This window comes from Schistocerca serialis, chromosome 6 (genome assembly GCF_023864345.2).
Source record: "Schistocerca serialis cubense isolate TAMUIC-IGC-003099 chromosome 6, iqSchSeri2.2, whole genome shotgun sequence".
Taxonomy (NCBI): domain Eukaryota; kingdom Metazoa; phylum Arthropoda; class Insecta; order Orthoptera; family Acrididae; genus Schistocerca; species Schistocerca serialis.
The window spans coordinates 171,684,692-171,709,297 of NC_064643.1; the positions used below are offsets into that span (position 1 = coordinate 171,684,692).

Here is a 24,606-nt window from a genome sequence, read left to right on the forward strand (position 1 = left end):
AACCAGTAAGCCATTGTTTCCACCTGATTGAAACTGCCATCAATGAGATTTTCATTTCAAGACTCATTTCTGCCTTGAAAGCAAGCCAGAACTACCATGGCTGTATCAGAGACCTGTCATTTTTCAGGCAGTCTCTCACTTCCTGACATTATATGTCAGGATTTAGAGAAGCTATAAAATACAATTTTAAGTATTTACTAGGTTATAAAATAAGTGACTGGTTGGTTTAATTATATTAATACCTAATATTACACATTAAATAAATTCTAATTATATATATTTATGATTTCCTGCCTAACAGTTTGGTATCAATTTTTAAACTACAGAATTGACTAGAGTAAGGTGGCACCTCTAATGTTTGGATGTTATTAGACACTGGAAGTAAACAAGTGTATAAGTATTTTTTTACATATTGTCAATGAGTTCTAAGTCTAAATAAACCTGTACTTGTGGGCATAGCTGTCAGTGTGCTGATGCTGAGAATCAAACACATATCTTTGATGTTTCATTAATTTTTATTACTTCTTGACAGCTTCAGCTGTGTGCGATATTTTGCAATAATCTCTTAGCAGCACATCTTTTTTATTTAATTTTATAGCAAACTAAATACACAATGTTCTCCTTTCACTTGTAGTCATTATGAGAGAAAGAGGACTGTGGATAGTAGAAGCAGCAGAGAATCATAATTAGCAACAAACTCTTATTTTACACTCTTCATCTAGTGTGCATGTCAATCATGCTTATAATATAATTTCTAAGTTACTCAATTTTACAATGAAAAGAACAGTTCCCCACATCTGCGGTGAGAAAAAAAGACTTTTCTGTTTTGTTTCTGCTGTTTTCTATTGTGGTTTGACTTTTTTTAAATTAAGTTATTTTATAAACCATTATTTTATAAATTTGTATTCACATTTCAAAGTTTCAGCACAACTTACTTCATGACAGATGCTTCATTTAGGAACTCTGACCGTTCACGGTCAGTGGCATGCTCATTCACAGTTTTGACAGCACAACGCCTCTCATTTTCAGTCTTGTGGCAGTAGATGCCTTCCCACACCATACCAAATGAACCCTGGCCCAGTTCTCGGACTAATTTTATCTTTTCACGTGGCACTTCCCACTCATCTGGCACATATGCTGAAATTTGAGACAAACAAGAACATGGTTCCTTTAATTGATTTAAAGTCTTAAAGAAATATGACACATAAAGCTGAAAGCACAAGTGAACTTTATAAACTTAATGAAATTATGGAATCAGACATTCAAAAGAAAAGAAGCAAACAATCCTACTTGATGTCAGTGTTAACAGTCATTAAAGAAAAAAATGTAAAAAATGCATAGCAGACAAGGAAAAAGAAATCCTGGATTTTGCCCAGATTTCCTTGTAAAAAAAATTACACTTTTTTCTGGATGAAAATACACCATACTTGGGGTGAAAGTCTATTTTTTCCATCTTGAGTGACAATATACTTTCTGTTGAAGCTGAACAACTTAATCCTTTGAATAGCAAAGACTTAAAAATGCAATGCATTTTGGAAAAATATCTTTGGCGCACAGCACCACGTATAGTACATATTTTTCTATTACAAAAGTATAAATATGAATTTCACCAAATACTACATGGTAGCTTACACAGCACTGAAATCGAGATTGCACTGCATGATGTGCTTTTGTGAGCCAATCTTACACGTGATCTTACTAGCCAATGACAGCAGATATTCAGAGCACGGGACACATGATGTAGTCAGCCAATAGTAATATCACTGTTATAGTAGCGCAAACATACAACTAGGAAAATTTAATGGTTTAAATTAATATACATGCAGTGTAGCTAAAAGAAAGGTAAGCTTTCACATATAATCTTGGTTGTCAAAAAGTTTGTGTGGTGTGGTTAGGCAGTAACATAGTATAATTTACTTTGCATAAAAGGAAATTTGTAAGTAATGCTTTCTAAACCACAATTTGCAATATTTTCCTGGTGCCTATTAGAAATGTGAAAAGTTGTGACATCACACCCAATTAAAGTAGTTTGCTGTTACCAAGTACTGTATAGTCTTCATCCTAAAGTCTTTGAAACATTTTGCTATCAGTAATTGCTTGTGTGTGCACTGTGTTTTGTTGTTGTAAATGGCACATTTTATTTGCAAATAAAGTTTCATTTTGGTGTTATTCTCTTTTTTATGTTCTACTGTTGCACATTTTTCTGAAGTAGCGGGCTGAAGTAAAATTCTTTGTTAGAGTATCAATTCATACCAGTCCAAACACAAAAATTTAACTGAAAACCAAAACAATGAAAAACTCCCAGAATTCTAAAAAATACCTGGGTCTTACCCAGATGAAAGAGTTCCTACATTTATCCCAGATCTCTCATTTGTCCCATGGTGTATACACCCTGCATTACAGGCATGCATAAGAAATTCATTCTGATAACATACATTTTAGCCAACTTACTGTTTTATGTGCACATTATGCCCCCCCCCCCCCCCCCCCAGGCCTTTCATACAAAATATTATTAGTCTATCATCTCACACAATAGTAGTTGTTCCATTTGAGTATCTTGTAATGGACCTGTTGGTTAGTACGTGAACGAAAATTAAATGTTTCTGGATTTCAGAGAGTAATGTGCTGGAGGCCGGTAAATAATGGCTGTTGCATCATTAAACACTGGTTTTAAAAATCCTTATATACATCAAACGCAATACAAATTCTTTAATAGTAAAAGCACATTAAGTGCTTTTGGAGGTGCTGGTGTTGCTGTTAATGGTGAATGTATCATGTGCTACGTATATGGTTAAATATTCTGTAGCCATTTGGTATATACAGCAATGCAAATTATCTCTACACAGAATATAGCATTAATGACTCACTTGTTTGTACATATTCGGGATTCACAGAAGCAATCAACATGCTCGGAACCTGAGACAGGTACCTGCGTCGCATGTAAATACCGACAGCACACACGACTGCAAGCAGCAGGAGTGCGCTGACTAGGCCGCCCACGAGCACCTTGACACTCGAAGACGACGGCAAGTCCTGTGATACAAACATTTTACTGTATTCCAAATACTGGTTTCAAAACCTTCTATATATTGTTTTTATTGATGGCACAGATTCTATGAATGGAACTGTCAACTGTAGAAAGGGATTTATTATATATAAGTAATTTCTCAAAGGAATAAATGTAATGAAATGCAGTACTTAATATATTTAGTTTTTTTAACACGTTTTAACAGAATTTTCTTAATTCAATTCACAAATAATTCATATTATGTCATTTGCAACTTGGAAACCCTATCTTAGCTTCTACAGTTATCCACAAATAAGTACGATATGACATGAAAGCAAAGTAAGCCAGCTTTTTTTACGTCAATTATGTCCAACAACCATTTTCAGCAGACACAACCTTAAAGTAGCACTGTTTGTGTGGGTGGATGGATTTGCATCGTCATCAGGATGTGTACATGGACAAGAAAAAAAAAAAAATCCCTGGCTGTCCCAGTTAAAAATACACTTCTTCCTGGGTGACAATACTCTTTCTTCATGTTAAGTGACAGTATACTTCCCCTTGTAACTGTAAAACTTATCACTCCTTTGAATGGTAAACGTTTTATTCAGTGGCATTGACCTGCAAGGCACATTAGGAAATTAAAACCAGGAGAAAAATAATGTGTTTCGGAATGATCTTTGATGTGCAGCAAAATGTACACTACATACTCTCGTATTAAGTATAAATATGAATTCCATCAAAGACAGCATATTAGTTTCCAAAGCACTGAAATCGAGATTGCGATGTACTTTTCTCAGCCAATCATAGCTCACAGCACATTATCTTGCCAGCAAATGACAGCAGATATTCAGAGCAAAGGACACACTGCAGTCAATCAATAGCAACATCACTGTTAAGTAGCACAAACACACACACACACACACACACACACACACACACACACACACACACAGGAAAAGGTCATGTTTAAATTAAGTATAGTATAGTTACAAGCAAAGATAAGTTTTCACATATAATTTTTTTTTTCAAAGGTTACCCTTTAAGATATCACAAACACAAATGTGCCAGTAAAATATTAAAGGAAGATGTAAATGTCTGGTTTTCCATGACTAAAATTTTTCTAAGTGGTTGGTCCTCAAAGTGTTAAGTTTTGAATAAGAGTCAAACGCTCTGTGATTTAAGAAATTCATTGCACATTCTCACGTGTAACATAATTAATCTTGTGTAAGAGGAAATTTACTTTGAAAGTAACACTTCTCAAACCACCATTTGCAATATTTTCCCGCGACCTCATAGACATAGGTTCATTTGAGCAGTTGCCGGAGAGCACCAGCAGACAGATGTTACTATGCATGTGTAGCTACGATGATGTAGGAAGCCTGTGTGAGGTGTCTGCTCTGCTCTTACACCTTTTGCCGCATTTCTGTTTGGAATTTCATGTGTAGTGGGGCATCACATGATCATGAACAGCAGTGCGGCATGTTATTTAGAGGAGATGTATGGAGTTATTGTACTCAGGGCAATTGTTTTATCATTTCCTATCTACATAACAAATGCGAAATCAGAAGGCAGTCCTTGGCACAATATTCATTTCAAAACTATACAACTCAAAATACCCTAATGTTTCGCTCTGTGATGACTTTAACAGAGATTCTTATATAAAGCCTTGTAAGAATTTAAATGATAAAACTTGGTGTGCTGCCATTCTATAATTTACTGAAGAATGACATTCTGTAAATTTAAGATGTAAAGAATACAAATTCATAAATAATGTCAAGCCCGGAGGAGCAACCAAACAAGTGTCAAAACATGTCTTATGATTGGGAAACATTGTGTTTCATGGAAGACAGGTATGTACAATTCTGCTACCGTTTTTCAGTGTGGTTTTCGGGATGCCATTTTTCTTGGGAGTACCATTACTGTATTATCTCATGTTTAGAATTATATATTAATACCTTCAGCTGCTAATGGGTGTTGATATATATCAACGGGGACAGGTGAAAAATGTGTGCCTGACCGGGACTCGAACCCGGGATCTCCTGCTTACATGGCAGACGCTCTATCCATCTGAGCCACCGAGGGCACAGAGTACAGTGCGCCTGCAGGGACTTGTCTCTTGCACGCTCCCCGTGAGACCCACATTCCCAACATGTCCACTCCACTACATTCGTAGTGCGCCTAATAGATGTTTGCCCATCGCACTCATTTCTCATGTTGGGAATGTGGGTCTCACGGAGAGCGTGCAAGGGATAAGTCCCTGCAGGCGCACTATCCTCGGTGCCCTCAGTGGCTCAGATGGATAGAGCGTCTGCCATGTAAGAAGGAGATCCTCGGTTCGAGTCCCGGTCGGGGCACACATTTTCAACATCTCCCCAATGATGTATATCAACGCCTGTTTGCAGCTAGGGTGTCGATTTAATTATCATTTCATTCTAGAGAAGCTGCACGGTCATCAATGGTATCCATTCTTTCGGGAACAGATACAACCTTCATATATTGCTTGGGAAAGAACTAAACAAAGGTTCTCTACACTATATATGTACATACATACCTGTATATAGAAGTATCTGGTTTCTGTGTAGTTTCCATTGCCAGCCAGAGATGTAGCTCTCACTCTAAGGCTGTAGTTCCCAGGTGACAGATTGACAAGCATGTATGAGCGGTTGTTCCTAATAAACTCACTCCTAGGTGTACATTCAACAATCGTCTTGGGCTGCAAGAAACATAAAACTTCATCATTACAGTTACTGTTTTCTATATCATCATCTTATTGGTAGTTCACGAGATTAAGGAGCAAATCATTAACAGTAGCTACAGTTATACTTCATGGAACTGAGTAAGGGTGCAAAATGATACCTAAGTATTACTGAAACAAGATTACAAAATTACTGAAACCCCAATGGTTAAAATAAAATGAAAATTAAAATATGTGGCAGAAATTTTAACTAACAGTTAATATCTTCTTGTTTCTCTCTTTCTCTATACATCTCTTTCCTCTCTCTCTCTCTCTCTTTATCTATCTATCTCTATCTCTCCATCCATCTATCGTCATTTATTTCATCCCACGCTCCCGCATCGCTGAGTTACCTAATGTGCAACTGTTTGGGGACACATGACTCTAAGGAAGCTGGATCAAATCATGTTGGGGGAATAAATGTTCACCAAATGTATTAGGCTGACAAGGGGAGAGAAGTGGTAACGAACAATTGTTGATTACAAGAATTTGCAGAAACATCCTGGATTAAATTTTAAACCTATCTGAAACATCACAAAGAGAGAGAGCACATGCCATTTGAAGAAACATCTGAGAAGAGGTCCATCAAATATTTAGAACATAAAAAATACATTATGAACAATTTTAAAACTAAAATAATGAAACAGTGAGTGTAATATGGAAAAAACAGATTATTTGAAGTATTGTATCTTGCTGATTTTGAAATCAGTTTCCAGAAAATAACAGCAACATAACTGATGACAAACTGATACCATTAGCCATCAAATCCAATGATTACTTTGTAACTGTTGGAGAAAAAATGATACCAAATTATAATTAATCAAATGCAGAACTATTACATTTACTGCAGCAGACATTTTACCACCACTTAAATAATTCAATTTAAAATTGCAACTCCTAAAGAGTTTACAAAAAATCATTAAACTGGTAAAGCCTAGTAACTCTTATGACTACGACTGTATTTTTACTAGAACACTGAAATTTTGTGCTTAGTTTTTTAGTATGCATGTGTACCTAATATGTTCCAAAATGCTGAGCATTAAAATGTGATATTCTGGTGCTCCTACCTCAGGTTCTATTGTTGATAAAAAGGTAGGGTCAAATGTTTTGGACAGCCCTTAGGCTAGGGACCATTTGTATACTCAACAGAAGGATTGTTTTAGTGTCACAATCCTGCAGTACAGGGTCAAATTTTACACACATCCTCCTGCTTAGGCAAATGGAGCAAACTGGTTGGTTCTTTTTGCACTGTGTGTGGTCTATGGTGGGCTTGATGGGACTTACAGACACACCATTAGTTCGTGAGTGGTTCTTTGTAAAATCCAGGAAAAAAACCTATATTTTCACTGTCACTAGCAGAGCAAAACTCAGCCAAGGATTTCAAGTCATCTCAGCAAGTGACTGAAACTTTTTGCACTATATTTCTGATCTCAAACAACCCTGGCAATTTTCTTGATACCCGTATCTGTTTCCAAGATACAGAGGTTTGGAGTTACCCAACTTCTACATGTAAAGTCCAGTATAGGTGAAATCTAAATAATAAATAACTGCAGAAAAATGTTCAAATTTAATGATGTATTCTCTAGACATTTATCTAGAAGAGCTATCTCCCCATTTTCAGAAACCTTTATCTGTTATTGAAACCCATCCTTGGATTCCCAGACAGCTATGCGTAGCAAATGGCTGTAATTTTTCTGGTGTATTCCTAAAATCATGATATCGAACAACCTTGAAAATTTTCTTCATATCTTTATCCTCTTCCAAGATACAGAGGTTTAAAGTTACCCTATGTGTACTAGTAAAATATGAGTGAAAAATCTGGTGTGATGTGAAAATGTAGTTTATAAGGTGATGTAGCATGTACAAACATGTTGCACAGTGTCTCTGTTATCATCTGGGAACCACTGTAGTACTGAAGCACATGCAAAATTTTTTACACGTCAAATCCGATCTGAGGTGCAAAATTAGTTCTGCATTACTTAAGTTTCACGTAAGTAAAGTGTCTAAATTTTACTGGCCTATACATTTCTTTCCATACGAGTTACAAGCCCTCCTGCAGCAGGGAAAAGAAGGAAGCCAGTGGAAAAATGCTCCAATCAGAGCACAAGAAATGCGAATATGTTCCTGTTTATTTAAAAGATTCTGACTGAAACATGAGGCACCAGCTGCCTCATTCTACCCCCTCAACACCTTTGAAAATTTTCCCAAAAGTTTTTGCATGCAAACTTATTCTTGCTATTTTATGCTGAGAGAGAAGAAGACAGCGGCAGTGGCAGTGGCAAAGAGACGGAAAAGTAATAAATACTGGAAGATAGCAGACAGTGGCTGTGTTTATGAGTGAAAGAGACAATGGCAGTGTGAGAGAAAGAGAGAAACACAGTGGCAATGGAACATAGCTGATGATGACAGAACTGTACTAGAAAAAGGGTGAAGGAGACAGTGCCAGGGAGGGACGCATAGAGAAAAGGAGAATGTGGGAGTAAGGGAGAGCCAGTGATAATAAGGGACCAAGTATCTGACAATCACAATGAGGAAGAGAGAGATAGTGACAGTGAGAAAGGAAGGAATGAGATATTAGCAGTATGAGAGAGGAAGCAGGAGGCAGTGGAAGTGAGAGGAGACTGTAGTAGTAGGATAGAATGAAGGGGCTGTGGCTGTGACACGGAAAACAATGACAGAGAGACAAGAAGAGATAATGACAAGTTGGGCAACATGAGCGAGTGAAGAAAGTGCAACAGAGTGGATGAGTATGAGCAACTTACAGCAATGACTTGTGGTTGTGAGTGAGTTACAGTTACGGGAGCTTGTGGGAGTCTGTGGTCAGCTGCATGTTAAAAAAAGTGGGAATATGTTCACAGGCTAAAATTTTTGGGGAAATTTTTAAAAGTGCTGAGGAAGGTAGAATGATGCAGCTGGTACCACACTTCTTAGTCAGAGTCTTTTAAATAATCAGAAACATAGCCACATTTTTGAAGGAAGAATGAAGCAGCTGGTACCACACTTCTCAGTCAGAGTCCTTTAAATAATCAGAAACATTGTCACATCTTTTCGGCTTCGACAGGAACATTTTCTGCAGGCCGTTAAATGATTTAAGACATATTTCTTAATAAAGTTAAATTTGTAGTAATACCACCATTTATAAAAACAACACCTATAATCTCATATGTATTTATATACAGCATATATTTATATGCTTACGTATGCGTTCAACACATATGTTGCAGACATCTCTTTTTCTTCATCCTCTCAACTCTGTGTGTCCATTGCCTCCTCCCTACTATGTCTCTTCATCTCCTCCTCCTCTCCTTGTCAATCTCCTCCAGCTTTCTGTCCAACTACATCTTCTTCTCCCCTCCCTCTGTCAACGTTCTCCTCCCCTCCCTCTGTCCATATCCTTCCACCCCTCTTCCTTTTCCACCTGTCCACTATCCCTCTCCCCCTTCCACCTACTGCCTTCTGTATCTCCCCCTCTCAATGAGTATCTCCTTCTCCCCACACTTGTTGTCCATCTCATTCTCCTCCACCCCCCCCCCCCTCTCTCTCTCTCTCTGCCCATCCCTGCCACTCCATCTGTCCATCACCTCCTCCTACTTTTCTCTGTTCGTCTCATCCTCCCCATCTCTCACTACCCATTTCCTCCCCCCCCCCTCCCCCCCTCCCATCTCTCTGCTCTGCCTCGCCCATCTACATGTGTATTCCGCAAAAAGGAGGTTGATGAAGCAGGCCGATACTACCCCCAACATAGCACACTTGTTGGGCATGGCAGCCTACATTGGGGGCCGGAAAAAAATATCATTTCTCGTCCCTGATATGTTGGTTGCACTGCAAAGCAGGGTGGTAAGGTAAGGCAGGCTGATACTGCTTCCACATAAGCTACCTGTCATGCAGGGCAGCCTATACACCTACCAAAAAAACGAAATAACATTGCGGTGGGCAGAGCTTGTGTGTTACACATTTCTGCCGCCAGTCATGTATAATGCAACTCGTTGCCAGTTCAGTGCTACCCGTGTTGCTGACCTGGCTTGTTCTGTTCATCTGGTGTGATTGTTTTTACTAGAGCTGTTTTGTTCATGTTTCGTTTTTTACTATGGCAAGATTCAGTGAACAATGTGCAGCTGCGAAATTTTGTTTTCTACTCAGTAAAAATGTTGCTGAAACTGCTTTAATGTTGAAAACAGCTTATCAATATGATGCTACGTGAAAAGCTCATGTGTACAAGTGGCTTGCTCCATTTAAAAATGGCGACATGTCGATTGATGACAAACCTCGTTCTGGACATCCATCAACTGCCCGAACCGATAAAAATATTGAAAAAATTCTACAGCTTGAGCTCAAAGACCGTAGACAGACAATTGATCAACTGTCAGAGACTAGCTGGTTATCTTGGAGCTCAGTTCAACAAATTTTAATGGAGGATTATGGTGTTTCAAAGAGAATATATTTATTTCAAACACATATATTTATTACACTGTAAGACATAAAACTATGAAATTTTGGACACATATTTAAGAATTTCTCAAGTTTAGATTATTTCGGCGACATGAATAATATCATATCGGTACTCTAATTCCTGCATTACACAGGCAAACATGTCCATCGTCACCGATGCTGTGTCAGTACTGATCTAGGTTCTTAGGTAGTGTTGGTGTGTACACACTTTATCTGTAATGAAACCCCACAGGAAGAAGTCACAGGCCATCGAAACTGGTGACCATGGAGACCAGTAGAGAAGTGCTAGGTTGCTGGCTGTCTGACAACCAATCCAATGGCCCGGAAGAGTTTCATTCAGATATTCGTGATCTTGGCTATTCCAGTAAGGGGATAGCCTGCCTCATTGAAAAATGAAGTTGCTCTAGTTTAGCCTTAGAAACAAACAGTTTTGTAACACAGCAAAGTACTACTGACTGTTAACAGTGTTTCAATCAAAGAATAATGGGCCGTAAACAGGTGAGTCAGATGTCACACAAAACACACTGATTTCGGGTGAATCTTGTGCATGTTCATCGTGTACATATTTTTCTGTAGGTCCCAAATTTGGACATTGTATTTGTTTATTTTCCCATAAAGGTAGTAAGCTATTCCATCACTGAACACAATGCATTGCATAAAAGCATTATCACTGTCAATAGCATTCTGAAACTTTTGAAAAATGACACACTTTTGTGTTTGTCATCATGTTGTAGAGCCTGTAATAACTGTAATTTGTATTGCTTCATAACCATCCAACATCTCAAACATGCCAAGTGTTGTTGTAGGGAGTTATAACTCCCGACCAGCTGGATGTGTTGCTTTTTTAGGACTACATTGGAAAGCAGTTAGAATTCATGCAACATTTTCTCTGGAAACACAAGAGTGGCCAGAGCTCCTTCCTTTACATACACATCCTGTGTCTACAAATTATTGATACCATCTGTGAATGGTCCATCCTTTTGGAAGATCAGTCTTTGCCTTGATATCATGGAATCACACTTCACAAACTCGAGAAAACAAAGTGATTTCTGCTGTAGAGTAGCCATTTTGCAATCTCTGATGGTAAACAAGTAAGCAGAAGACACCCAACATCTAGCGACAATGAGCATAAATGTATTCACTCCTCCAATAAATTAGCCGTGGTACAGTTTTGACAACATAATACTTTGTAATAGGTATATTCCTCTTCAAACTCCCTGTGTAACAGAAGAAGATTAACTCCTTCCAGTCCTTCATAAGAAAAATGAGAGAGAGAGAGAGAGAGAGAGAGAGAGAGAGAGAGAGAGATTAGTCACACTAGGATGCTGACCCACTTCCCTAACAGAATTTCATAACTACTTCACTGTTTAGTTTTTGTAAAAGTTTTTTCTACAGGAAAAGACATACATGAATGACTCATTATTAAGGTTCTAGTACATGTAAACAAGAGAAGGCCTTTGATTGTTCAACAGTAAACTTGTACATGGGAAACTAAATGTCATTAAATTAGTGGCTGGTTGTTTTCCAAACGTATTGGCAAGAGATGTCAGATTTCATGTGAAACATGCCATTTCTTGTGTTTGAAAAGTTTTGTTACTTAATTACACTAAACTTAAAACATACACTTTAACAAATTGCGAAACAGAAATGCTGACAAACACTTATCTTCAAGAGGTGAAATATACAGTTCTGCCAATAAACATGTGAAAGTAAAAGTGTTGATGCTATCCTAGCTTTCATAAATGTTAGTTCCTACTTCATGGAGGAGAGAAGGTTATGTTGGCAAAGGTTAAAGTGGAAAGGCAGGTCACTTAACCCCAGGATGAGAGGACCCTACGTACAGTTTGCAGAAGCAGAAAAACACTGCAGAAATAGTGGAAATACAGTAACAGTTTAGCATCATTTCAGATACATTCCTCACTCATCAGTCACACATAGAAATACTTTTTTAAAAAATACTGTACTCATGCAGGAAAATGTTTGGATAGTTACATAATACACACTCATGGAGCCAAAGCGTGTACTTACCGGGACTCTGTCAACACGTCCATACTCAATCTGGTATGTCACAATTATTCCATTAGGTTGTTTGGGCTCTTCCCACCTCAGTTTGACAGTGCCTACAGTTTGATTCACTTCTGCAGTAAGAGTTTGAGGGTTGATGTTATCTGCTGTCTCTGAAAAATGCAGAACAAGGCTCTAGCAACATGTAGCGAGTGAGGTGAATAAGCACACCAACAGTGTATGAAAGAACGAAACATCCAAATTAGTAACATTTAAATTTCTACAAAATTTTTAACAATCTCACAGGACATATTCAATAGAAACTAACATTTGTGACACAGTAACATCACTTCTTCTTTCACTCACTCACAGAATATATTTTTATAAAATAAAGATGGTAACTGCAAGTCCCTAACAGGATATAAGTGAGTACAGGTAATGGAAAAGAAGAGGTAAATAACTCACTTTATAGTTGAGGAGCTTAGTCACCAAGAGGCACATAACAAGACTGAGGGCATTGCTAAGCTTTAAGAAGAATATTTCTTCGTAGTTAACAGGATACATACAAACATACGAACATTCACACCTGCACAACTACATTTCCCTGGTCAACTACATTTTGGTGGCATTGCAGCTCAAATGTGGTGAGGGTTCATATCAGGAGGAGGAAAAGGAGGTGGAGAGCAGGAGGGAAGTTTGGCTCACCATAGGCCACAGGCAATGTCAGTTGCGCATCGTGCACAATGACATGGAGAAGGGGACCAGGAGGAGGAAACAGAACAGAGAAGAGGGAGGCGGTACAGAACAGGCACAGTGACAGGGATCGAGGCAAGTGTGGGACAGGGCTGTAGAAGATTCAGGCCAGGAGGATTTTGCAATCGAAGAATGTGTCTTAAGGAAAATATGTAATTCAGAGAAGCTAGCATTGGGGGTAAGAAACCACGTGGCACAGATTTTAAGCAGCTATTGAAGTCCAGCAGTTACCTTTCAGTAGCGCATCCACACCAGCAATTCTCCAGCACTATTCACATCAATTAACTGCATCTCTGCCTTCATGCACAAATTATTTACATGATACAGTGGTATTAGGCTGCTCAGCAGACAAGCACCTTAGTAATTTCTGCACCCTGTTCCAAATGCCATCAGAGACAGGCCTTAAATACAACAGAGACAAGTGTGTGCTCTTTCAAACTGAAGTTGACATCTTGGAGCACGTAATTAATTCTTGGGGTGTTCATCTGACACAGTTGCACTTGCATGCCATTTGTGACCTCAAACCTCCAGAGAACTTTACTGAACTGGAGTCAATGCTAGTGAAGCTGGTGTATTACATCCACCTCATTCCAAGTGCAGTTCAGATTGCGGCATCATTGCACAACCTTCGCCACAAGAAAATAGCTTTTGTGTGACATTGCTTTCTGATGACTCAAAGACTCTTTCCTCAGTGATCGTTGCCTAGTTCATTTTGATTCTTCCAAACATGTGGTCTTGGCTGTGAATGCATCTTTGTATGGCATTGGCACTATACTCTCATACAGGATTGGTTCTGCTGCCAGACCAATAGTTTATGTTTACAAATTATTTGACAAGGATCAGAGAAATTATTGGCAAACACACAAGGAGGCTCTTGCCATCATCTATGGAATGACAAAATTTCATCAGTATTTGTACAATGGAAAGTTCTACTTAGTTACTGACCATGAGCCTTTGCAGTCACTTTTCAATTCGGCCAAGCCAATCGTGAATCACACTGCGCAGAAACTGCAATACTGGCTTTCATCTTATCACACTATCAATATGAGATAATGTACAGGCCCACATACAAGCATGGCAATGCAGACATGCTTTCCTGTCTTCCCTTGGAACCAGATCCAGACTTTGACAAATCAGAAGCATCTTCTTTCCACATGGATGCACATGACTCAAGACATGCTGCACCAGGTTGCCAGGCAATAGCAGTGGATCTGGATTTGCAGATTCTGTTACATTACATCCACAATGGTTGACCTCACATGTCAAATAAATTGTTTGCCCATACTTTGCACGTCAGCATTACTTGTCTGTGCTACAATGTGTCCTACTGCTATGTACTGAATCTGAACAACTACATGCGGTCATTCCAAAGGTTCTTCACAGGCATGTTCATAGTTTGATTCATCAGGGTCACTGTGGAGTGGTCCACCCCCCCCCCCCCCCCCCCCGATCAGCTTCTCAACATTGCACATGGTTTGACAAGGACTCACAAATAAAGCAGATGATGGCACAGTGCCATGCTCATGCATGGAGGCAGCCCCTCCTTTATGACTATTTGATTGGTTGGTAGAAGCCTGAAGGGCCTCAGCAATTGCATTTGGATTTTGCTGGACCCTAATGGAACACTCATTGGCTGATTGTCCTTAGCCGCCGTAAAACTGACCCCTGATGCTCCTCTTCTGTCAGGTCTAAATAAAACTCCTCCAGGGTTCCCAAACACACGTCACTGCTCACTGTCGTTGCAAACAATATGGGACCCCTAACCCATCTGGTGGAAATGGCACAGCAAACACAATGTTCTCGACATGCAAGGGTACCTTGTGGATTATGTGTGGATTTTCTGTAGACCAGTACCAGTTGTTTTGGAAATTTATGTAGCCAAACAGGTGAAACCATGTCTCGTCACTCATGATGAGCCTTAAGACACCACTGGCAACACTTCTCAACAGCCATGAACATATATACACTCTCTTCTGTAGGTCAGCTCATTCAATTCTTGCACAACACTTATCTGGTATGGTTTTATCTTCCATCTCCTTAACACACATCTGCAACTTCTCTCACTTGCAAGAACCTGTTGACTCAATTTCCTGGTTGATTCATGAGGACTTCTTGTCATTATCTTCTGCACCTGCCTCTTTAATTCAGGTGTGCAGACAGTTTGTGAACTGTTCCTGGCAGCATTTTGAACTGATACTCTACGCCACCACTTTTCAATCAACTCATGTATGATGCTTTTTTCGTGGCACAGAACGTCCTGGAAATTTCTCCTGAATCAAATTCTTTGTTTCCATCAAAGATTCAGTGCAAATGAACGCTTCAACAATGGCAACCCACCTGGATAACAAATATGGCATTATCACACACTCTCACTAACCCACCTTCACACAACAAAACCTTTTTCTCAACTGGTTTTGACAAGTTTCATTGTCTGCAGCTGCAGCTGTCTTACATAACAAAAAAGTCCTGCACAGTGTCGGTACATCAGAGGAAATGGTTAGTTCATGTGCAACTGTTTGGTAGACATTTTTCGTTTTCCACACTTTCCATTATTACTGACGTGCATGCACTAGAACATTATCACTGTGTAGGACAGGCTAGTTTTATGTTCTGCACTCTGTAGAAAGTTTCCTCTTGTGGTTCCTGTGCACTCTACGACAACATGTTGCACTCTTCAAGCCTTGCAATCCGTATTTTCTCTTGAGGATCAACAAGAGTTGCTTGTGACTGACAATGGATCAAAATTTACACCTGCAGGATTCAAAGACTTCCGTACAGCCAACGAGATTTGTCACACACAAGCATGCCTTTTCATCCACATTCCAATGGAGAAGTGGAATGCTTCATTCACACTTTTAAGCAGCAGATGGATAAACTTTGCACCCACCATATATGGGACCAAGCTTTGCTGCTCTTCTTGTTGCACTACAATTCCAAGCTTCACAATGGTGCATCGCCAGCAGAAATGAAACTTCTTGAGATTACAACTGTGTGATGGAACGAGACTTGAACTCGGGACCTTTGCCTTTCACGGGCAAGTGCTCTATTGACTGAGTTATCCAAGCACGACTCATGACCCATCCTCACAGCTTTACTTCTGCCACCTTCACATGGGTAAGCCTTGTCTGCGCAATATCCTTTCTTCCAGAAGTGCTACTCTTGCACGGTTCACAGCAGAACTTCTGTTAGGTTTGAAAGGTAAGGAGATGAGGTACTGGCAGAAGTAAAGCTGTGAGTGTTCCGGCATAGCCACAAGCACTGGCACGAAGAAGAACAAAGCAAGAGCAGAGAAGACTGTGACACAACGTCAGCCAATAGCCCGCTGACTAGGACCATGCCATGACAGGAGCTGCCTCTACAAGAAGAGAATATAAGTGCCGCTCCTGCCAGCCTCGTCCGCACAGTACTAGACCTGGCCTAGCAGAGAGTGCTACGACAGCCGTTATTAGTGATTCATATACATTGCTTGTATGGACATTGGCTATGGCGAAAGACATTGTTTCCATGTTGCCCATTACTTGCGACACCGTTGTAAATTCAAAGTTAAATATTGTCAATCTTCCTTATTGTAATAAAGACTATTAATGTGATTTGCTTGAATTGTTGGATAGCTATCTGAGAAAGCTGCATCCTTTTGGCACCCTATAAGAGATGAGTGGACAGGACCCCACAATGAGGACGGGTCATGGGTCGTGCTTGGAGAGCTCAGCTGATAGCGCACTTGCCGCAAAAGGCAAAGGTCCCGATTTTGAGTCTCAGTCCAGTACACAGTTTTAAGCTTCCATGAAGTTTCATATCAGTGCACACACTGCTGCAGAGTGAAAATTTCATTCTGGCTGGCTGCCTTACTTCACAGACAGAATCACTGCACCTTGCTCCAGTTGCTGCACCCACTGTGGCGGCCGGCACGTACTCTGCCTGCTCAGGCAATATACAAACCTAATGACTCCATCTTGTTTCTATTTTTTTTTTTTTTTTTTTTTCATTTTTCAGGCCATGTAGTGGTCGGAAGTGCTAGGAATGGGGCACTGTCATAAAGTTGCTCAGCAACTTGCATGTTTTTATATAGGATCCAGGGACATTGCAGATCCAGGGACATTGCAGTGGTGGCCCCTGAATCAATTTTGCACCTGTAAACTGTGTGATCTTGCCACTGACTCTTTGTTCCCAGATTCATAGCCTGCTGGATGATGCAACCTACATCCCCTCCAGCTACTTGGGGCACAGCATCATCAGCACCTTGCCCTGAACTGAAAGACCTGGACCATACACCTGATCTGTCACCAAGCTGACAGCAGATGTCTACAGGCAATGGTTCCCTCCATTCCGCAGTTGGCGAGGGGTCCGATGCCATTGAGGTTTGACCACCAGAAGACCTCGCACACTCGCTGGATGCAGAGGCACGCCCTCCATCTTGTTTCTCAGCTGTCATTTGAGGACAGTCACAAGGCAAATGCTGGGGCACTGACAGTAGCTTGTCTTCAGCCACAGCTTCAGATCAATAATCCTCAGCATTTCCTTTTCCTGCATCCACACTCCCCCTCACCCCACTGTTGTTAAAGCAATCATCACTACGCAACAATGGTAAGGGTTTCAAAAGGGGAGGACACCTCGAAGTTTCCTGTGGGCACCACGAGCGGCACTTTGAACACTGCCACCAATCAAGAATCTCCAGTCCACCAACCAATGATGACGCCAGGACAGTGTTATAAGCAGCAGCCTCCTGGACACCAGTCACTACTTCTACTTGTAGTTCCATGCTTCTAGTGAGGGTCCTGTGTTGTTAGTTGGTGCCTAAAATTACTCCAAGTTGTTGGTAGTTTGCTCTATCGACAAATATTTGGTGATTACAGATATACACCCAGACCTCTGCTAATTGCAAACCAAGGCTGTAAAAGTTAACAGCAGTGTAGCAGTTCTTTGCATATATGTCAACTATCTTTTGCTTGCCTTTCCAGATGCCTAAGGTGCCATATCCTTTGGCCACCTTCCACTCATTTGTCATTAGCAACAAGGGCATAATGGTTGCTGATATGCAAACACAACAGATTCAAACTGGAGGGGAAAAAATGGCATACTTGAGTAGAAGAAGGGATCAGTTGACAGAACACATTCTGAGTCATCAAGGAGGTGCCAATTTGGTTATTGAAGCAAGTGCTGTGAATAAAAATTGTATAGGAATACATAGGCTTGAATATCCACACATCAAAAGAAGTTTGTGCATCACCCTGGTTCCCAGAATCCTGAAGATAAGACGACAACTGTGGATATTGTATCACAGACACAGTCCCTTTGACTGTTCAAAGACGTCACAAAACCCGCCAATAGATGTAAACGACCATGCACGAGCAGCGCCTATTAGATGGAGGGGGTCCGACAGCCGATCGGTTCCAGTCATTCCACGGAAGGAGGTACACACCTCGTGTTGTCTGTAGTTCAACCATGCCTAGACGGTCAATACCGCGGTTCAATCGCATCCACATTGTTACTCTGTGCCAGGACGGGCTCTCAACAAGGGAAGTGCCCAGGCATCTCAGAGTGAACCACAGCGATGTTGTTCAGAATGGAGGAGATACAGAAAGACATGAACTGTCAATGACATGCCTTGCTCAGGCCGCCCAAGGGCTGCTACTGCAATAGATGATCGCTACCTATGGATTATGGCTTGGAGGAACCCTGACAGCAATGCCACCATGTTGAATAATGCTTTTCATGCAGCCACAGGATGTTGTGTTACGACTCAAACTGTGCACAATAGGCTGCATGATGCGCAACCAACGTCCATGGTGAGGTCCATCTTTGCAACCCTGCAGCGTGATACAGATGAGCCTGACAGCATGCCGAATGGACCACTCAGGATTGGTATCACATTCTCTTCACCAATTAGTGTCACATATGCCTTCAACCAGACAATTGACGGAGACGTGTTTGGAGGCAACCCGATCAGGCTGAATGCCTTAGACACACTGTCCAGCAAGTGCAGCAAGGTGAGGTTCTCTGATGTTTTGGGGTGGCATTATGTGGGGCCAACGTACGCAGCTGGTGGTCTTGGAACGCATCATAACGGCTGTACGATACGTGAATGCCATCCTCCAATCGATAATGTGGCCAGCATGTTCTCCAGACATGAACTCTACTTAACATGTCTGGGATGGATTGAAAAGAGCTGTTTATGGACAATGTGGCCCACCAACCACTCCATGTGTACAGCAATATGAACCACCACCTCTGAATGTCTAGCTGTATCATGATACAACATGCAATGTGTGGCTTTCAGGAGCAATAAAAAGGGCAGAAATGATGTCTATATTGATCTCTATTCCAATTTTCTGTACAGGTTCTGGGACTCTCAAAATCGAGATGCTGCAAAACTCTTTTTGATGCGTGTAGTAAGCAGGTTCAAGTGGATGTAGACTGCCATGGTTTTGCAAAGATTAAGAGGTTTGCACAGGACAGCCACCCTCTCCCCACTGTACCATCCCACACCACAGCCTCCTGATGCCTGGCAGTCTCTGCACACTCCATCAGACAGCATTCTTCTCTCCCGCCATCCATAACCTGCTATACCTCCTCCTTTCATGCCTCCCCCCCCCCCCCCCCCCAACCCCCAGATTGCTGCTTTCATTCAATGTGACAGTTGCATTCCGGTCTGAGTTGCTGGAGATGACAGTCATGTGTGTATGAGATGTGCTTGCTTTTGTGAATGTGTGTGTGTGTGTGTGTGTGTGTGTGTGTGTGTGTAGCTAAATGCGTAACATTCTTTTCGTTGTCCCTGTCTGCAACCCGTCACCACATCATATTTAAGGTGAGTAGCAATTTATCCCTTTCCTGATATTGTTGATATTCCAAACTGGAGTTTTCATTGTTTGGAGGCAATAAGGCATGCAAAAGTCTGGAGGAGGCCACTGTTCAGCAGTGAACTTTCAAGCAGCTGATGATTACAAATACTATGCAAAAGAGATCACCAAACTTTAAGAAACCTCTGGAAGACACTGAAATGACAAGAATAACTCTTTAATGACTAATAATAATTTTAAAAGAACTGTGGGCTACGTTTTCACAATACAGTACATAAATACAGTTTCTGTTTGGGGACTGAGTTCTTATATATGTTTCAGAATGGAATTTTCTATTCTAGTGCAAAATAACTTTAGTAAGCTATCCACAAACATTGAATGTATTTCTAAGAGAGTAAGACTACTTACTCGCAGAATTATGAGAAGTATTTCTTTCTACAAATATCCACATTCATACTTGCATGTGTCCATAGGTGGTAGGTGAATAGCAACTGATTAATATAATCGTAAAAGTGAGAGTTGCTTTCAAAGTTCTGCTTTAACTGACTGTTGTGTAAAACATTCATTTACAATCATTTAACTATCAAAGATTAAATGAAGTGACCTTATTTGAAATGTATAAGCAAAACTATTATGAATGCTAAATATATTCCAAATCCAAGTGAAACACTAATGTTGACAGTGTTCATCACAGAAAAGAAACACTGTTAGCAGCCACCAGATTTGAAACAGCTCTAGAAAGATGAAAGTAATCAAAAAATTCACAAATAAATTTAAAAACATAGCTGAACCTCACTGTGTTTTTAGATATATGTGTGTCTCAGCTCCATTCCAGTTGTCATAAATATTGTTGTTTAAAGTAGCACATACAAGCAGTTTGTGACAGTTCTCTGAGGTTTTCTTGGTGTGACTGATTAATGGTGTGATCCCTTTGTTCCACTGAACTGTTGTTTCCACTTTATGGAAAATATTTTGATGACTAACCCTGCCCTATTCTCCAGGTGCTGAGAGTCTTGCTGTTATGTGTACTTGCTGCTTGGACTCCAAACACTATTGGGCTTACGTCTCTCTTTATAGCCATGCATAAAATGAAAACACCTCAGCGGAACATCCGGAAGCACACCATTAGTTTATAACAGCTTCTTCGTCATTCTAGAGCATTCTAGGTTTTGTTCCATATTCCAAGATATCTCATGTCATGTTTATATTTATTCCATAAAACAAATGTGGGAGTGAGGATGAGTAAGCTGCAGATGAACATTCAAAATAAAAATATCAACTGAAGACAACTGACACAGACTTTAGGGAAGATGACACTCTTCTTCTACTCTGAGTGTTACATAAATTTCATCTCCACCAAAATGAATATACGAATGACTGATTTTCATCACATACTGAAAATGAAAAATAAGAAATTCAACTCATTTGGATCTTACCATTTGCATGAGTTCGCACAGTAACAATCTTCTTAGGACTGCAGTTTGTAGTATTCTCAGTTTCATTACCCTCCAACTCTCGGCAAGCTTGTACACCAACAGTATATGCAGCAAAATGTTTAAGATAGTGTACAACCAGAGTATTGACTTGATAAACTTTGTACATAAACTGCCCATCTAGAAGAAAACATACATACATATATACAAAGCATAGACAGCAGCAGCTAAGCTAATTTGCATACTTTCCTATGATTTTATCTGTAAGTAATGTGTACTTACTCTTTGAGCTATTATTGCCATTACTCGGTATCAGCATGGACTGACCCGCCCCAAAGTATTCATTGTCATAATGTAAACTAGGAAATTTTAGGCTATCCTTTTCTTTGATGTCAGAGGTCTGTGAATGGTAAGTCCAATGAGAGACAGACCTTTTTGTTTTAGGAGATGCAGCAGGCAGCCTGCAGAGAGAGATATAGCAATAAGTATGTATTTAATGAAACATCTTACAACAAAATCTTGATTATCCATTCTTAAAAATTGATAAGTAACTGCAATGTAGTGTTATTTCATTAGCACCACTGGAAAAGCATCTTTTTCTCTCTTTTATTGCCATAGTAAGAAAAATACATTTGTTCTTTAACAGTTATCATCTTACTATAGACATGATCAGTCATCTTTCAGCCACCTCACATTTTTATCCACATAATTCCACAGCATCTTCCTTATATGTACAGATTTAACATCACACTCTTTTTTTGTTTTGTGCACATTGCCACAGCTGGAGCAGAATCTGAGCTGAGAAAGAGCTTTGAGTCAGTTGAGTCAGTTCATGAAGACATAAAACATTCAGTTTCAAGTTCAGGTGAGGCATGGAGTTTTAAGTTGATGCAATATAAATTCCAATGTGCACTTTACTCAGAAAGAGGGGGGGGGGGGGGGGGGGGAGGGGGGAGAGAGAGAAAGAGAGAGAGAGAACCAACTTAAAGTATGAATTTTAAATGAAAAATCCATCAAAAATTTTACAAATCATCCTCAGTAAGGGTATTGGGAAGACGATTAACATGCTAATCAGGTGATGAGAAATTTCTCTCTTTGTCAATCTTATTCTCAAACACCTTGACTCCAGATTCTCTTTAAGATAAGAGGAAACATAAATGAGAGAAATGGTAAAAATCACAGTTTGGAATATTCAACATGGTTCCAGAACCCGATGGAATCTCTGAGCACCAGCTCTGTGGCCGAGCAGTTCTAGGCACTTCATTCCGGAACTGCGCTGCTGCTACGTTTCGAGGTTTGAATCCTGCCTCGGGCATGAATGTGTGTGATGTCCTTAGGTTAGTTAGGTTTAAGTAGTTCTAAGTCTTGGAGACTGATGACCTCAGATGTTAAGTCCAATAGCGCTTAGAGCCATTTGAACCATATGAACCAATCTCTGAGCAAGGTGGTGTAGAGGTTATCACTCTGTACTCACATTCAGAAGGACTGGCCATCCAGATTTAGGTTTTCTGTGATTCCCCTACATAGCTCCAGGATGGTTCCTTTGAAAAGGACATGGCCAATTTCCTTCACCATCTTGCATAAGCTGAGCTTGTGCTCCATCTCTAATGACCTCGATGTCAATGGGACAGTAAACTCTAATTTCCCTTTCTTCCTTTTTCAATGGAATCCTTGGTAGATTATTTAGAGAAATCACAACTGAGTAGCTACAGTAGAGTGTACCATCAGCTTTCAGCTGTGAGGCACAAATGGCTGCAGGAAAAACAACTGACTTCTGTTGCGACAACACAGAGGCATTGTCACAGAGACATAATACAAAATCACTTTACATTATTGGTTGAGGTAGAGGGATACAGCTGCTGTGCCAAGCCTATTGCAACTGTCAAGGATCTTTCTTTGCCGATTGTACTATATCCTCACTTTTAACCATGATGTACTGTGCAGCCCTCAATAAAAATACTGTGCCTCATAGTTGAAAGAAAGAGCAAGGAATATTTGTCTACAAGAAGGGTAGCAGAAGTGATCAACAAAATTACCATCTAGAAAATCAGCACATAGTCTAAGTTCATACATATTCCAGTTTTATGGTCACATATGAAGAATGAATGACTCCTAATGGATGAATGACTCTTAATGGATGAAATGCTTCTTGAGAAACACTTTACTTGATACTGACATGAAAAATATCCTGGCACATGAATGTTGAAAAAAGATCTAAAGAAAATTGGCATACAACCAGAAGACACACAAAGCTGACATCTTCAGAACAGCTGTAGTGACATTAGAATTTGTATAACTGGAATCGAATGGTCAGACAAATGGCCTCATCATAGTTGGAGTCATGAATGATGGCGGGCAACTTGTTTTGTGCAAGTATGTCATGCATTCTCCGAAAGCCAATCAGCATTCAGTAACACTGTAAGCACTCTGCTGTTAATGCAGTGACTAATGCAAGTGATCATAGTGAGTTCTTTAGTGAATTTCTATTCCATTTGTTGCGAGTTGTCATCGCTGATAGTGGTGGTAGGTGATAAATTCTGCAGAAGCAAGTGAAAGACACAATCTGCAGGATACATGATTTCTTTGAGCGGAAAGCATGTGCATGGGCATACCACAACTGTCATTTGGAATCGTCAATAATGCAATCCCTGTCTATGCATCGACTTGTGTGAACCACCATCATTCGTGGATCGGACTAAAGGCAACACAGTGAACTGGTGAAAAAGTCTTGGTTCAGTTAATACAACAATAAATGAAAAGCACTTTCATAATGGTTGCAAACTTTCTCATAGTCCTTAGATGCCAGACAAACAAACCTACAAAAAAAATAATAACAAACAGTGGCACAAATGATGGCAACCACTCTACTGTACAGTTAAGGTGCCAAGCAGTTTACTGAGATATAAACAAGACTGAAAATGTGTTTCCATGTGTGTGTGTGTGTGTGTGTGTGTGTGTGTGTGTGTGTGTGTGTGTGTGTGTTTTGTCAGTTAGCTCTGAAGAAGGACATCGTATTGTGTGTGTATTTGTACTCACTCATTAGAAGAATCCAACTTATAGGCTAAGATGAGCTACAGTGCTCCAGTTCTCTTTTATGGGTTTTATTACCACTCAGCACTTCCACTACACACTGACTGGCTATCTTCACTCTGTCCATTCTCTATATCTCACCTTTGGTTCTGGATTATTACATAAATTTTTGTTGGCATCTTACTCATTGATGGGAAACTAAAGAATATTTACACAAAATTCATGTACCTGTAGTCACATGACTAAAATTTAAAAAACAAGAACAACCTGTTTTCAAAATTTAGCATAATTGACTGATGATAGTTTTTAGGTATCCAGTCAAGATCATTATTCCATTTTGTGCCAACTGGAATAACTAATTCACCTCGAAACAACGGCAACAAGCATAAATTCAGCTGT

General features: G+C 40.0%; 1 protein-coding gene across 1 annotated transcript in view; it reads right to left on the bottom strand.

Moving 5' to 3' along the window:
* The window catches only part of LOC126484721 (insulin receptor-like), an 83,986-nt gene that overhangs the window by 27,257 nt on the left and 32,123 nt on the right, over positions 1–24,606 (bottom strand). Inside the window, exons 9-14 of the mRNA XM_050108317.1 lie at positions 21,460–21,638; positions 21,181–21,357; positions 12,219–12,367; positions 5,559–5,720; positions 2,868–3,033; positions 936–1,137 (exon numbers count right to left, since the gene is read on the bottom strand). Of these exons, the coding sequence (XP_049964274.1) occupies positions 936–1,137; positions 2,868–3,033; positions 5,559–5,720; positions 12,219–12,367; positions 21,181–21,357; positions 21,460–21,638 (1,035 nt within the window). The remainder of the gene's footprint in view (positions 1–935; positions 1,138–2,867; positions 3,034–5,558; positions 5,721–12,218; positions 12,368–21,180; positions 21,358–21,459; positions 21,639–24,606) is intronic.